This window comes from Taudactylus pleione, unplaced genomic scaffold (genome assembly GCF_031769625.1).
Source record: "Taudactylus pleione unplaced genomic scaffold, aTauple2 ptg000242l, whole genome shotgun sequence".
In the NCBI taxonomy this organism is placed as follows: Eukaryota; Metazoa; Chordata; class Amphibia; order Anura; family Myobatrachidae; genus Taudactylus; species Taudactylus pleione.
Genome location: NW_028284644.1, coordinates 11643734 through 11660712, shown reverse-complemented (window position 1 = coordinate 11660712; position 16979 = coordinate 11643734). Strand labels below are relative to the sequence as shown.

Genomic DNA, 16979 nt, shown 5'->3' with positions numbered 1-16979 from the left:
TCTAGCTATTATCTTCTAGAACAGTGTAGGTAACCTCGTTCCTCGAGAGCTACTAACAGCAGTTTTCTCCCCAGAAAAATTTTCTAGCTGGGTGGGGGCCTTCACAATAATAAAATGTTTTAAACCCTGACCTTATAATGATTTAAACTTGAAATAACATTTTATATATTATCTTATTCGAGGTCCAGTTGTCTGATTATGAAAAGCTGCAAAGTCTGTTGGATCTGGTCCTTTTTATACAGTTCCCAGATACTGTCCCCACTTGCAGGTTCCCAAAGTGCCGGGTGGTGCACCCGCAAAAAACGGCCTAGGGAGAACACTGCCCTCCCTTACCATTCCAGGCTGACAGGTCTCAGGCTGCTCCTCCACAGGCTTTCAGTCAAAAGTGCCTATTATGCAGTGCCCCCTGTAGTTATCCCCTGTATACATTGCCCTGTAGTTTCCCCCTGTATGCATTGCCCCCTGTAGTTTTGTTTTGCCCCTTCTGCAGTGCCCCCAGGCTGGCCCCTTCTGCAGTGCCCCCAGCCCAGTACTTATCTGAACATGCTCGGCGGCAGCACTCCCACTCCCGCTGCCTCGCTCTGGCTGGATCTAGCAGGTGCACGGGGTAGGCTCTTCACGCCGCGGATGACGTCACCCGCGCAGTGCATCACTGTGGAACGCTTGCCTCTGAAGCGATCAGATGCTTCTTTAGCTTCCGGTCGCTTCAGAGGCCATCGTTCCACACCAGGAATTGGAGGTGACCGGGAATGCGATGGAGGGGGGGGGGGGTTTGGAGTGCCGGGTGGTGGGCTGTTTCTGCCGGGCGATGCACCCGCAGAAAACAACGTTTACCAGACCACCTAGCTGGTGCACAGGTGTATTCATTACTCACAAACACATTTGAAAGGATCCACAGGTGGAGCTAATAATTTCAATTGTGATTTTGAGAGTAGACCTGGAAAAGATGCACTGTTGGTAGCTCTCGATGACCAGGGTTGGCTACCCTGTTCTAGAAGGTGCTAGATTAATGTTAAGTAGGATCTAATTGGTTGCTATGGACAACATCTCCACTTATAAAAACATACACTTTAGTAAATATATCCCTTAATATTCCAACTTTCTGCGGTGCTAATTGACTCTCCCCATCATATGAACAAGCCCATAAAGTTCGCAGACAATATTCTCAGTAAATATGATGTTTAAATCATTAAATTGGGCTACACAACCTCCAACACGTTACAGCTATGCATTATTTTTCAAAATTATTATCTTTTGAAGCGCATTACACAAATCCTGATATCCAGATATGACACTCACATATGTTTCATTTCTAGAATTGCAGAATTTTCTTTTGCAACCAATTGTTATTGAAGTAGTTTAAATCCATTTACAGACATAACAGGATGTTTTTAGGCCTGGCCACAGTAAGTTATGAAACTTTCAGCTCTATGCAAAGCCTACTATATGTTTGTTTTTCTTTTCTTAAATATTATATAGCATTTGCTACTCTGTTAATTCAACTCTCTGCATGTGATTATTTTAAGTGGTTTTTTTTTTCATTTTGTTTTATTCTTTAAGAGAAGATTACTTCCTGTTCTTGCTTCTGGTTTCTAGATTATCAATGCAAGACAGCAGTACTGTGGAAAGTTTGTCAGGAAACTAGAAATTTATCTATCTTGCTTTACAATGTCAAAGACGACTAGATAAATGTATCCAATTTAAAAGCTTTTCATGCGCAAAAGTTTTCAAAACTTAAATTATTTCAATATTCTGGACAGTTTGTGGCTGATTTTATTTTTTCATTTTGTTAACTGTACAATGTAATGGCTAAAATACATCCACACTTGTTTTCTGTTAATGTGCTTTTCAGCTGCCAACTAAAGGCCCCCATACATCAGCAATCTAAAAACCACAATTGAACAATTTGAAGATTATTTGCCCGATTTTAGGATTTCCCAATCTAGCAATCTGCGCCCATACATTGCAGATCTTTTTCAGTGATTTGCAGATCGTTTTCAGCAAACACAGATCTGCTAATCTTGAAAGACCCCTCATTTTACTAGCAATGGTCTGCAAATCTGCTGATCTAGTGCATACACTGGCAACCTACAGCCACAACCCATCTGTGAAATCCAACACGTTGGACAATCTGATTTAACAATTCCAATCACTTTTTGGTTGCAATCTGCGATCTGTGAAGCCCATACATTGCAGATTTTTATACACAATCGATTGCAAATTGTAGAATTGCCACAATCGATCGCTGATGTATGGGGGCCTTAACATAGGTCTTGCGATCGGATTAGAAATGCCGACTGGTGGCCATCGATGTTCCGCGATCCATCGGAGAATAAGTGAAATTATACATGTAAATTTCATAGATTTGCAAATCACGATCATATTGTGATCGACAAATCTGTGAAATTCGGCATGTTTGATTTCACCGATCCTCCCTGGCATCGCAGGATCGTGTCCATCTGCTGCAGATGTATGGGGGCCTTTACACCTGAAAACCACATCAATAATAGGATTTAAGGTACCCTACGTTACATTCTGAACACCATGTTTAAAAGTTTTAGAGCGCGGCTTTACATATTTGTCATGCATTAATATGTACTATCAGTATAATAATTTATATTTGGAGAACTCAAAATCGTATAAAACTTGTGCTAGTTTCCATGCGTTTGTCCCATGTTCTCAGTTACATATGTCTAACTTGGCTATCTCCTGGTTTGCTTGTACTTGTCCAACCACTTCTCCGTATGTACTAGCACTTCCACTTCTCCATCCCGGCAAGGTCCTCCAAGGTTCTCTCCTTTTTCTCTTTTCCTTCAGCATGTCCTCCCTTTGCAAGCAAGTCAGTTCCTTTGGACGTATTTACCACGTCTATTCAGATAATGCTCAAATTTACTCTTTCTTTCCCAGACCTCTGTCTTCTCCTATGCCACCTTCTATCTGTCAGCCATCACACCATGGCTGGCACAACATTTTTTTTAGCAATGCTGTACAGACACAACAATTTCATACACCATAATACAGGCAGGGATGGCATCAGAAATTGTGACTGACAAAAATAGGAAATAGTGTGAAATGTATAGCTTTTTATAAGGTTTTTTTTTTGTTTTTTTTACCTGCCCTTTAATAAATGATCACATTTCAAATACATATTTCTTTTCACATTTTATGGATTATTTTTAAGTTTGTTGCACAAATGTATATAAAATGTTAATAAAACAGTCAGAAGAAGTTGTCAGATGAGTAACTGTGGTAAATTTAACACACACATAAATATGCATGTTTAATTTAACAGTGGCTTATTCTATTTCCAGTGACTTGCTATGGACAGCGCCATTACTCTCTGGCAGTTCCTGCTTCAGCTCCTGCAGGAACCTCACCACCAGCAGTTGATCTGCTGGACGTCCAATGATGGGGAGTTTAAACTGCTGAAGGCTGAAGAAGTGGCCAGACTGTGGGGGGTGCGCAAGAACAAGCCAAGCATGAATTATGACAAGCTGAGCAGAGCTCTCCGTTATTACTATGTTAAGGTAAAAAAAAAGTCATACTATCCATTGAAATGTTATATACCTGTGTTGGTTAATTAGAAACATATCATGTTTTGTGTATTGTTACATCTCTGTCTTAAAGTACTGCAAAGAATGCGGAACCGATTTATTAATTTATTTTTTATTTTTTCTAAAGAACATCATCAAAAAAGTGAATGGACAGAAGTTTGTTTATAAATTTGTCTCATACCCTGACATCCTGACCATGGATCCACTGGCTTTGGGGAAAGGAGAAGGAGAAATAGATGGAACCTCTGTTGATTCTGTCAGCATCTGCACTATGCGAGACAAGGAGAACTGTAGTAAGGAGCGATTACCATGTCCTACTGCCAAATCCTCAGGACGCAATGATTACATTCACTCTGGTCTGTACACATCCTTCACTTTAAACTCCCTGAATACAGCTGGTGTAAAGCTCTTCAGACCTGTTGTTGTGGAAAATCCAGTTGATAAGAAAATAGTCCCAGAAATGTCTCCATCAGTCATTAAATTTGTGAAAACACCGGCCAGAAACCCAGAGCCTACAGTCACAACTCAGCCTCCAGAAGCCCAGGAGAAACCTCCAGAACCTCCCCCAGATAAAAAAATAAACTATCCTCTCTCCATACCTAACCCTTCCATCTCACCCCTTCCAGAAGCCTCTGGAGCCTTATCACCTGCTCTGACTTCCAGTCAGGATATGGCAGTCGATACAGATTTGGAGTCTGTAGCTTCGCAGCCTCTTGATTTTCCCAGTGATGTGACCATTGAGATAGAGGAACTTGACCCTGAGCACGAACCTGAGCCAGAGCCCTACCTTCTGGACATGAAGAGCACAAAGTCTAAAAAGCCCAAAGAGCTTGAATTGACTCCAACATTAGTAATCACCACTAGTGATTCCAACCATTTGGGTATCCTCAGTCCATCCTTGCAGACAGCATCTCTTACCCCAGCATTTTTCTCCCAGGTAATTCCACAATTTTTTTTCCCATTTTTAGCTATAGGTTTTAAGGTTTTGTGAGCTCCCCTCAGAACAACCACACCAAATGAGACTGTCCAAGACCTCCACTAGTTACATAATCCTCATTCATGGTTCCTCAGGAACGGATCTTGCACCACTTTCAGCAGGTTGATTAAAGTGTGTGTTAAGCAGAATACACATCCGACACAGTGACTGACTGGCCAATTTGGTAAGCTATACACCCTTACCAATCGGCTGCTTGATATGTCTAGCCAGACATTACAACTGGGCAGGTATTTCAATTCGTCTGTCCAGTTGTGATGTCAGTGTCGGCGATCCCTTCAGCCAGTGTATGGGTGGTTGGTGGGTCACCCGTACACACATGCAGATGCACCGATATATCTTTCAGATATATCAGCATTGGCTGTGCTGCAGGGCCAACCTGATGTGTCTGTGAATGACGTTTCTCACAGACATATCTGGTGTACACACCCGCTTATCCGCTACTGACATATTTTTCGCCGTTCGCTCAAACGATATATCTAGAAGTGTGTACCCAGCATTAGTTGCAACTAATTGAACGGCTTTGCATGATTCTCCTAATTGCGGGACATTTTTTAGGAAATATTAAGAGTGGCTGTGCACTAGTATCACATTTTTACTAAATATTTCAGAATTGCTGAATTATATTCTTCATTTGTCCCCTGCTTAGAGCAGGTAACCTAGCAGTAAATGTCAATGGATGCTTAAACACCTGTGTGGCATTGTTGTAGTAGTTGTCTATGATTTTCATAGTATATTTAAACTGCATTACCACCTAGGAAACATTTTTCTAAGGTGGACCCTCACCTTAACTAGAGCCCCAGGGCTAATAAATACAGCCATTTTCCCCGGTGGTCCCCCATTACCTTTACCCATGGTAGGAAGGTAGAGTGCCTTTGTTTGTTTGCACTAAGGAAAGAACTATCAATGGGGGCGATTCAATTCAACGCAAACTGAATAGCGCCGAGAGCGAGCTCCCGGAGCTATTCAATTCAGTGTGCTGTGCGGTCGAAGAATGGCGGTTATCGCGGTCATCGCGCCTTAACAAGGGTGTTAAGGCTCGGTAACCAGCATTCTCTGACCAAGGTGCTGGGCGCGCGGCTGTCAGCGCCACGCTATGCAGAAAAACAGCCGCGCACCCGCCACTTTGATCTGATTTCTCGTCGCATCCCCAGGGGGGTGCGAGAAGAAATCCTTAGCGCCCAAACAGCACGGTGTATTGAATAGCTTTGGGAGTCCCTCCCGTTGCTATTCAATGGCGCATTGAATAGAATTCCCCCCAATGTCTGACGGCGCCAATTAGTTAATACATAAATGTATCTAATAAACCTAGGATATTCAAGAAAAACTTGAAATAAAGAAAATAATAATTAAATAAGTACAAAACTGAAGCACTTCCTTATAAAGACTTCTGTATATTCTCCAAAAATACCAACAATTGCAGACAAAGAGCTGCAGTGGATTCTAGTATGGATTATATATGCATATTTATTCTAAATAAAACACAACACACATTTAAACACCTTATTAATGCAACAATATAAAAAAAACTGATCAGAATTGTGAAAAGACACATTGAAATGTAGCATGCTATATTGCAAACTGAATGTCAATACAAGTGTAATACTGTATCTGCAATTAAAGCCACTTAAAATTGGCCTGATATAAGTAATCCCAAAATAATTTACTTTACCGTCTGTTACCATTGTCATTTAAATGGCTTCTGTAGGAGCCAGGGATGTAATTCCCTTTAGGAGAGTAGTCCAAATCCATTGCTCTTTATTGTTAATAAACGATCCAGGAACTTGGTATCCAGATTGCTGTAACAGTCACTGTTCCTAAAGTAGAATGCAGCCTGTAATCGCTGACCAGTGGCTCCTTGTTATAAGTGGACTCATATACCCCAGATTACGGCTCGTAGCTGTAATCGCTCTTTCCACAGGTCCGGTTAAAGAGCAGCGGATAGTAGCTGTGAAGGCTTGCTGAAATTGCCGGGTGGCAGCTGATTGCTCGTCCCACAGGTTCAATTGACAGGCAGCGGCTTATGGCTATAAATGCAGTCTGTACACACCAAAAATCATCAGGTAGCAGCTAATAGCTAGAGCCTTATACCCACAGCTACTACTACAGCATGTGGTTGAGTCTGACTGTCTCGCCCCAGACTCGTTTATTTTCGACCCAGGCTTATGGGGCTGTAAACAAACAATATATATATATATATATATATATATATTTATATATATATAATATTATAGTCAGAAATTCACTGCACTCGCCACTCCCAGATTTGGGGTGCAAACCTGAACTCACCATTCCCAGGACTGGGGTGCAAGTGGCTTGTGACCACATTGCTTAAATAAATAAAAACCGAAAACTCAGCCCTCACCATTGTTAAATCACTCACTATAATACATAAATAATGGGGTTTTGGTTCATGGATTGATAAATGTATTCTCAGATTGTAGTGGAGAGAGATGAGAGACTGGGAGGCCAGCTAGGAGAAGGTTACAGTAGTCCAATCTGGATATGACCAGTGAGTGGATGAGGGTTTTAGTGGCATCCTGGGTGAGGAAGGGTCTAATCCTGGAGATATTTTTTAGGTGAAAACGGCAGGACTGCGAGATGTGCTGAAGGAGAGGGAGGAGTCTAGGATAACTCCAAGACAGCGCACTTTGGGGTTAGAGGAGATAGTTGTGCCATCAATAGATAACGAAATTGTGGAAAGTGATGTAGTGGAAGAGGGTGGGAAGATGATCAGCTCAGTCTTAGACATGTTAAGTTTAAGAAAGCGCTGGGACATCCACGAAGAGACAGCAGAGAGACAGTTGGAGATACGTGTAAGGAGCTCAGGGGTGAGCTCAGGGGTGGAAAGGTAAATTTGAGTATCATCTGCATAGAGATGATATTGGAGGTCAAAGGAGTTAATGAGTTCACCTAAAGAGGATGTATATAGGGAGAAAAGGAGAGGTCCAAGAACAGAACCTTGGGGAACTCCTACCTTTAGTGGAAGTGGAGGGGAAGAGGAGTCATGAGAGGACACAGCGAAGGAACGATCAGAGAGGTAGGAGGAAAGCCAGGAGAGGGCAGTTTCACGTAAACCGAGAGAGTAAAGGATTTGCAGGAGGAGAGGGTGGTCTACAGTGTCAAATGCAGCAGAGAGGTCAAGGAGAATGAGCAGAGAGTAGTGGCCCTTGGATTTGGCAGCAAGGAGGTCATTGCTGACTTTCGTGAGGGCAGTTTCCGTGGAGTGGAGAGATCGGAAGCCAGATTGAAATGAGTCAAGGAGGGAGTGGGAGGAAAGAAAGGTGGTAAGGCGGTTGTAGACAATACGCTCAAGGAGTTTGGAAGCAAAAGGGAGAAGAGAGATGGGTCGATAGTTTGAAAGTATGTTAGGATCAAGGGTAGGTTTTTTAAGAATGGGGGAGACAAGAGCATGTTTGAATGCAGAAGGGACAGTGCCAGATGATAGGGAAAGATTAAGGAGGTGAGCCAGATGGGAACAGGCAGAAGGAGACAAGTGGGAGAGGAGACGGGAAGGGATAGGGTCAAGAGGGGAGGTGGAAGGAGGGGAGGACCGGATGAGGGCCAAGACTTCCTCTCCAGAAGCAGGGGAGAAGGATGTCAGAGTTGGTGAGACAGAAGGGGAGGGGTGGTAAGGGCAAGGAGGGAGAGGAGTGCTAAGGGTCTGATGGGATATGATGTCCTCACGTATGGAGTCAATTTTAGATGTAAAGTAGGTGGCAAAGTCGAGGGCAGAGAGCGAGGAGGGAAGGCAAGGAGGGGAAGGGCAGAGTAGGGAGTTGAAAGTGGCAAAGAGACGCCGGGGGTTTGAGGACTGGGAGGAGATGAGGTTCTTGAAATATGTTTGTTTGGAGAGAGACAGGGAAGCACTGTAGGAGGAGAGAATAAATTTGAAATGGAGGAAGTCAGCCTTAGAGCGTGACTTTCTCCACTGACGCTCCGCAATTCTTGAACACTTTTGTAGGTATCTGGTGCATTTGGAATGCCAGGGTTGTGGTGTGGTTCTGCGAGGGTGAGTGGTTATTGCTGGAGCAACAGAATCAAGAGCAGAAGCAAGGGAGGAATTGTACAGGGAAGTAGCTTGTTCAGGACAGGAGAGAGAAATGATAGGGGAGAGAAGAGAGTCCAGCAGGGAGGAAAAAGCAACAGTGTCAATAGCCTCAATATTACGCTTAGTAATGGTAGCCTTAGGAGTTAGAGGAGGGCAAGGAGAGAGGGATAGGTTAAAAGAGAGAAGGTGATGGTCAGAGAGGGGGAATGGGCAATTGGAGTAATCAGAAATATCACAACGGTGCGTAAAGACCAGGTCAAGTGAGTGCCCACTCACATGGGAGGGTGAGGAGGTCCATTGGGCGAGACCAAATGAAGAGGTGAGGGTAAGGAGTTTAGCTGCAGAGGATTCTGTGGGAATGTCAATAGGAATATTAAAATCACCTAGGATAATGGAGGGAAGATCTGAGGAGAGAAAGTGAGGGAGCCAGGAAGCGAAGTTGTCAAGGAATTTGGAGGGAGAGCCAGGGGGACGGTAAATGACAGCTACTCTGAGGTTTACTGGTTGGAAGAGTCGTATAGCATGAACCTCAAATGTGGGGAATGTAAGGGATGGTTCAGAGGGTATTAGCTGGTATGAGTAACTGGTGGATAGAAGGACCCCAACTCCACCACCATGGCGACCCCCAGGCCGGGGGGTGTGGGAGAAGGCAAAGCCCCCAGAGGATAGAGCAGCAGGAGAAGTGGTGTCAGAGGGTGAGATCCAAGTTTCAGTGATGGCTAGGAGATTCAGAGAGTTGGAGATAAAAAGGTCATGGGTGGGGACCAGTTTATTACAGACTGACCTGGCATTCCAGAGGGCACAGGATAGAGAGATAGCATTTGTGGGGGAGATGTGAATGAGATTGTCCGGGTTGCTGTAACGTGGAGGTGAGATTAATTTGGGGGACCGATATGAATAGAGTTTAGTGATGGTGCGGGCACCTGAGCTGGAAAGGGAACCAATAGGAGGTGGGCAGGGAGGGAGATGTGGATGGCAGTGGGGTGAAGTGACAGGGAGAGCAGTGTAGGAGGAGGGTTTGGTGGTGGGGTAGTAGGACAGAGGGGGGGTAGAACAGGAAGAAAGTGGAGTAATGGGTGAGGAGTGAAGAGTAGGCAGACAGAGGAGGGGGGAGAAGGGGAGGAGGAGGTGGAAGAGATAAGGGGGAAAGGATAAAGGTGGAAGCAGGGGGCAGAACAGAGGATTAGGTAGAGACAGAGGGAAGGAGGGAGTTGACGAAAACCTTGTCATGGTGTTTATAAGTAAACAAGAGGAAAGAAATTTGGAAATTTAAATGAGATATGAGTGCAAGAGATTTGTAGGAATGCAAGTAAGAAAACAGTGACGTATCAAAGAACAGTGTATCAATATGTATGCAGATTAACAAGATTGTTATAGGGAGAAATAAAAGTGGGGTTCTAAAGTGTGCAGAATGTGAAAAATAACGCAGATTGTAAGCAGACAGAGGATGTGAGGCTAGGCAAGAGAGCTGAGATAAAGGACAGTGTTTCAAAGTTGATAGATATAAACTGACATGGGGAAAAGTACGATAAGCATTGAATTGTATGCTAGAATCAGAAGGCCAGCATTATTAATAGCATTAGAAGTGTTCTTGCCGTGATTGTACAGGGAGTCCAGTTGTAGTCTGAGTCTTTAGATTGTTGGGGTTTGTTGCGTGATGGACCTTTTTCTCCCTCTGTTTTTCCTCGGAATAACGCAGGTCTAACGCTAGTTATGCACTTAAAAAACTGCACTTAGAAAAAAAGCTGCACCCAGCCAAACTACTGACACTTATACAGGGAAGCAGGCAAGTGTGGACACTAATTAATGAAAACCCCCAATTGGCCAGCCAGAGAAAGCTAGCAATAAAAATGGCTTAAGTCAACAATGACCACATACCATACATCTAAGGCTACAAATAAATCAAGCATTCACTTTAGTCAATAAACTGAGAGAATCCTTAAAACAATGTAACTATTACAAATCATAAGGCATTAGAAACAAAAGCATAAGGATTCAGTAAAGAATAAGCTAGTTACCTATGATTATAATTAATAAAGGAGGCACAGGAGGTGAAACACTTTGCAGTCACAGTCAACTTCAGTTACCTATGATTATAATTAATAAAGGAGGCACAGGAGGTGAAACACTTTGCAGTCACAGTCAACTTCAGTTACCTATGATTATAATTAATAAAGGAGGCACAGGAGGTGAAACACTTTGCAGTCACAGTCAACTTCAGTTACCTATGATTATAATTAATAAAGGAGGCACAGGAGGTGAAACACTTTGCAGTCACAGTCAACTTCAGTTACCTGTAGATTGGGAGAGAGGCGGTGTCAATTCATTCAGGATCAGCAGAAGAATTAACTAATAAAAAATAACGCAGGTCTAACGCTAGTTATGCACTTAAAAAACTGCACTTAGAAAAAAAGCTGCACCCAGCCAAGGCTTCCCCAGCCATAAGCCCCCCATAACTTTTTTTCAGTACACTAGTTAGTAGATTCCTAGAGCACTGCATCTCCTTCTTGACTCATTTTTTCATTAGATTTATTTTGATAATGTTATGTGAATGTGATGTCCGTGCACATGGCGCTATTTGTCTTATGTATGTTTTTTTGTTTGTTTTTTACAGACCCCTATATTGCTCACCCCAAATGCCATGCTGTCCAGCATTCATTTCTGGAGCACACTAAGTCCAGTTGCTCCTCACAGCCCAGCTAGGCTACATGGTGCAAGTACCCTGTTCCAGGTGAGTGAGCTTTCCAACATACACCAGCACAAGGGATCCATTATATAGACTGTTATACCCCTTTTACACCAACCAAATAACCCGGGTTTTTGCCGGGTCAATCCGGGTCGATGCTCTGTGTGAACGGCTTCCAGAAAAATTTCCCGGGTTGATTTACCTGGGAATCTTACTCTGGTTGAGAGCAGGGTTGAACACGGGTTGTTCCCGTGTCATGCGGCAGTGTGAACGGGTGCTACCCGGATTATTTTACCCGGCTACATTCTGCTATTAGCTGATTGGAGCTTCTGGGGCGCTGGCAGATGATGTCATTTGTCAGGGCCCTGCAGAGAGACTCACACGCAGCCATTACTTGCCTGCCTAACCACCTGCACACAGCCTGACCAACTGCCACAAAACGCAGGCTGATACACAGGCTGCCACAGTCAGAACTGCAGCCTGCACCACAGCCACACATGTGCTCCGTCTGCCATCATTGCTGTAAGCAGTCCCCACCCCTCTCTTTTGTTGGCTTTTGTGACCTCATCTTTGTCAGCCCTTAAAAAAGTCAATTTTTAATGACCTCTATAGGGAAAAGCAGGGATTACCCGGGTTCAGTGTGAACGGGGCAAACCCGGGAATAACCCGTGTCCAGTTGCAGTGTGAACGGGGTCTGAAGCCGAGTTCAACCCGGGATTGACCAGTGTTCAAATTCCAGGGTCTGACCCGGGATTTTGGTGTAAAAGGGGTATAACAGACATAAGGGCACATTTATTATTGCAGTCTGCCCCAAAAAATTCCTTATTCACTGTAATAAGGAGTCTTTGTTCGCCTGAATGTATCATCTCTGAGGTCCAAGCCAGGAGCTCTGATAAGAGCCTGCATCAGTGATCAGTTATACCCCTTTCAGACATACGACCAGGGAAATTTCCTGCTCAGACCCGGGAATTTATCCTGTGCAATATCCCGGGTATTTAGTTGAGACCCCCCTTTCACACTACAGCGTCTACCCGGGAAATTCCCAGGTAGACCCCTTTCAGACAAGAGCAGGGTTTTTTAGATTACCTGCCTCTCCTCTGCCGCCTGCCCCTCCTACCCTATCCCCACTCCGGCTGCCGCTGATGAGGTCCTCAAAATGCAGCAGGCCAATCCAGCCATATTTTTACATTTTATTTTATTAATAAATTATTTGTTTTATCCCCTATTTGCCACCCCCCAATGGGGAAGAGATAGAACCCCCTCCGTTAATGTACTGCCCTGGTGGTCCCTCGGGAGTGTGGGCAGAGACCTGTCGGCGGTCTCCAGCGCTGGTGGGTGTCCCCGGCATCCGGCTGGGGTCCTCTGTGTCGCGATCAGGGGTGGTGAGCTGCAGCGCTGAGCGTCCTATTGGACACTCTGCGCTGCCAACTGAAAGCAGCGCTTAGTTGCTGGAGCCAATTAAGATCTTGAGTAATATATCCATAAAGTCACTTTTAAAATGCCAGAACACAGCACTTTTGTGAATTGAGATTTAAGTTATTAATATGCAACGTTGGTGTACATGATACTTCCCAAGCACAGCTTGCCAAGAAATTAACATTTCTGTAGTCAGAAATATTGTTACGAAGTGTAACTAAGTAGCTTATAAAATAAGCCTGCAACGCAACCAAGAGGTTTCAATTGTGTGTATTGTCTATAACGGGGATAGGTCACCTGTGGCACTCCAGTGGAACTGCACTTCCCAGCATACACTGCCACCACAGTTTTAGCATGCTCTAACAGCAAAACTATGGCAGGCATGCTGGGATGTGTCAGTCCACATTAGCTGGATTGCCACAGATTGTCCACTCCTACAAGGTGTGAGCCCTGTTACATGCTATCACGGAATGAGAACAAAGAGCACATAGTACTCAGGGCACACTATCTCCTAAAAAAAAAAAAAGTATGAATCATGGTAACAGTAAAGAAACAATCTGTTTTTATAGTATATCAATGTCTGGCTTTTTTTTAGCAGCATTTTCCTTCATCACTGATTGTATCATTGTGACCTCTCCATTGTCTACGTACCTTCTACACTTCCTTTGCATTCTCTCAGCCAGCAGCATCATTACCTTTTCCCCTGTACCCAATGATCAGTGTATCCCTCATGTTCTGTATGAAAGGATAGTTTCCCTTTTTTAATTTTTTTCTCTGTACAATGTGTAGTTAATGTAATATTCTATTTAAAAATATTTGACTTGTTTTATTTTAGTTTCCTTCAGTCTATAATGGACATATGCCGCTCACATTATCAAGCTTCGATGGTCCATCCACACCAGGTCCTTTTACTCCTGATTTGCTGAAGTCCTTGCAGACGCACCAATAACCAGGCTGAACGAGAAGGGAAACTTTTATATCAACATTTCTACAGATAGCAAATATTTTTTTCCCCTGCAGCTTAATGTACTTTTTCACCTCCATTGTATGTGCTTGTAGGATTAACCATGCAAGCATTTTATGATGTAGAAAGCACATTACGTTTGGGCATGTCATTAGGTAACTAAGTGCCCTCTTAGGAGATTACAAATTGGCCACAATCTTTTGCACTTGAGTAGAGAGTAACAAACTATTTAAAACTCACGGAATTTGCCTTAAGTGTTTAGTCCTACCCTACCTTGCCTCACCACCCAGGAGAATGAGCTGGTTCGCGTTCACCCAGCTCTATCCATAGACTATAAATTCTGCAAAATGCAGGTTTGCCACAAAGTGGGATATTAACTTTCCGAAGAATGACAAACCTAAAGTGGAGGCCACAGTTGTATCCGTGTGACTATGCACCTCTGCAAAACATCATGTTCTGCCTTGATATTTGGTTAGTGTAAAATTTTGCTTCTGATTTGCTCAACTCTGCATTATAGTAACAACGGTGAGTAAAATTAATAATCCTGGGATTTGAAGAATAGACTGCAATACGGAATAGCACTTATGAGCAGAATTGTAGAACAGGTATTTTTTTTACTTTTGACAGAAATTGGTACACCTGCATAAGCCCTTATTTTGAATAAACCATTTTTTTTTTTCCCTAAATGAGCCATATTTATAGTTTTTCATTTGATCTAACATGAGACAAGTTATTCTCCTGGGAGTCTTTAATATTCAGTAAAAAAAAATAAAAAAAATTTTTTTGTGCATCTAGAAGAAAGGAAGATGCCATGTTTAGTTTCCTCACGTAAATTGCTGATAGGAAATACAAAGCACTTAATCTTAACCCATCCCAAAGGAAAGGAGCAGACTTTTGAGAAATTATTTAAAAATGAACAATGGCATTGAATACAAAGGATCATTTGCTTCAGCTGATGGAACCCAACATATCGCTGTGTAATCCAACAGATTTATGTACAATCGCTAGTGTGGAAATCGGTCCTAAATACTGAGTCGTCATCCAAGTAACCCTATTGCAGAACTATTTGGAGTGTGACATGATGAAGTGTGTTGAAATGGCCTGACAGAATGATTTGCTGGCAGCAAAGCTGACTGTAGTATCTATACAAGGTCTAAAACCTCTCCATACATCAGCACTGGAAAACAAATGTGCCTGTTTCAATTCATTTTTATAGCTCCAGTTTCCTCCTGTGAGACCTATGCAACATTTATTTTTTTTTATACTCCGTTTGGTGGTTAGATGTACATTGGCTTGTAGCAGAGTTTGGCAAACATGATTACTAATGGCAGAGGTTAGAAACCACTAACCTATGTAAAGGTATGTTCTACAGAGGATGTAATAGTGTATTTTATTTCCGTACATGTAAAACAGATACCAAGCTCAATGATTTTAATTATTGTCTGCTAGTTTTAGGTGCTACTATAGGTGACTCGCATTAACAGGCTGTCAATGTATTACACAATATGGAGCCATTCATTGTCATCTGCATTGGTACAACATGTTATAGTGTTAATACTAGCAGAAATAGGAAAACCTTACCAGTTGTAGCCAGTAACTATTGGCTATGTACCAAAGGAAATCATACTTTCAATTAAGTGCAAGATACTGTAGCTAATACATTACTTTTAATAGATCCTCTGGGCTTCAGCAGGAAACTATTGCCTATTAGTGGTATTTTTGTATCTCTACCGTATGCTTTTGCACTTTCATAAAATACCTTTTTTATTGAATTTGATTATAGTTGAGCATTTTTTCCTATTGAATCTGGTGTGCGCAAGCTGCAATATTTTATACAATATACTAATATATGTGAGGTGTTTAGCATTTCCTATGTATGTTGTTGAGGGCACAACTAATTGACCTTTTAAGTATTTGTAAATCATTTCTTAGACTGACCGTTTTGTTATAAGTGTGAAGGCGCATATCCACTACACAAGAAAAATGAGCGATTGAAGGATTACGACATCGTTATCGTTAACAATCGTTCATTAATCGTGCAGTGAATATGCCGGCAATGACCAGCCATGCGCTCTCCCACTGGTCGTTGCCATCTGTCATCGCCTGAACATGCAGGCCAACCTGCCGATATCGACAGGTTGTGCATGTTCGGGGATGAGGGAGGGTGCCTGCACTGAACGACATATCATTCAGTGTGGGCACATTATCCACTGCACAGGATAATGAACGATTACGATGTTGTAATCGTACAGTCGTTCTACACTCGTGTAGTGGATATGCACCTTAAGGAAGGCTTTTATCGTAATGACCCCCATCCTCCCATCGTGTGCTTTCACAATTTGTACCAAAGTCTCCTAATGATGATATTGGAGAGAAGTTGAAGGGTAAATTTTGCCCAACTCTACGGACTGGAAGAATCCATTTACACATCTGCATTTGTTTAAGACATTCATTAAAATCCTATACCACAGCCCTCCCCATGTGCCATTGACTTCATGCAATTTTTAGCAAAAAAAGATCTAGGGGTAAATTTACTAAGATGGGAGTTCTATTAAGAAGTGATGTTGCCCATAGCAACCAATCAGATTCTACTTCTCATTTATCTAGCACCTTCTAGAAGATAATACCTGGAATCTGACTGGTTGCTATGGGCAACATCACTTCTTAATAGAACTCCCTAGTGTTACTCCGCTTACACGTCGATTTAATATCAAAATAACACGTGCACTAGAACATAACCTTATGCTGGGTTAAAATGCTGCATTACACATACTAAAGAAAATAATATATATTAAAAGTATTTTAATGGATTGAATTATTGCTATACAAATGCTGTTCATACATTCTTCACAGCTTCGGTTATCTACAGTAAGTGTCATGCAATGTCCAGTTTAGAGAGACTGAATTACTTATGTGCTTTTCTGACTGAACAGATTTTTTTTGACAACTACAAAAACAAGATTTCTTTGCCACACTTTATAATCCTATAAAACTATTTTGGCTTTAGTTATTCAGGCCCACAAATCCTGAACAGAGGAGAAAAGGTACAGCTGAAGTATACTAAATACTTCATATATGTGTAATAACAATTGTTTGTTTATCCTAACCCTATAAAGGGCAAACAATAAGGAGCTGGTAACATTGACTTAACCATATTATGTGGCATTCTGCATACGACATATAAAATGTACACCTGCCCTTTTTAGCACAGCAAGGTATGTGAATAGCTTGTTACACTGATGTGTGGCTGAAAGCGGATCACATTGGCGCTGTCTACGGGTAGAGAAAATTAAAAAGGAAATAATTTACAGTAC

The 16979-nt window shown here is 42.4% G+C and overlaps 1 protein-coding gene across 1 annotated transcript in view; it reads left to right on the top strand.

Annotated features, from left to right (window-relative positions):
- Window positions 1–16135, top strand: part of ELK4 (ETS transcription factor ELK4) — a 28958-nt gene extending 12823 nt beyond the window's left edge. Inside the window, exons 2-5 of the mRNA XM_088479620.1 lie at window positions 3312–3527; window positions 3682–4491; window positions 11214–11330; window positions 13537–16135. Of these exons, the coding sequence (XP_088335746.1) occupies window positions 3321–3527; window positions 3682–4491; window positions 11214–11330; window positions 13537–13650 (1248 nt within the window). The 5' untranslated portion in view covers window positions 3312–3320 and the 3' untranslated portion in view covers window positions 13651–16135. The remainder of the gene's footprint in view (window positions 1–3311; window positions 3528–3681; window positions 4492–11213; window positions 11331–13536) is intronic.
- Window positions 16136–16979: the final 844 nt, after the last annotated feature.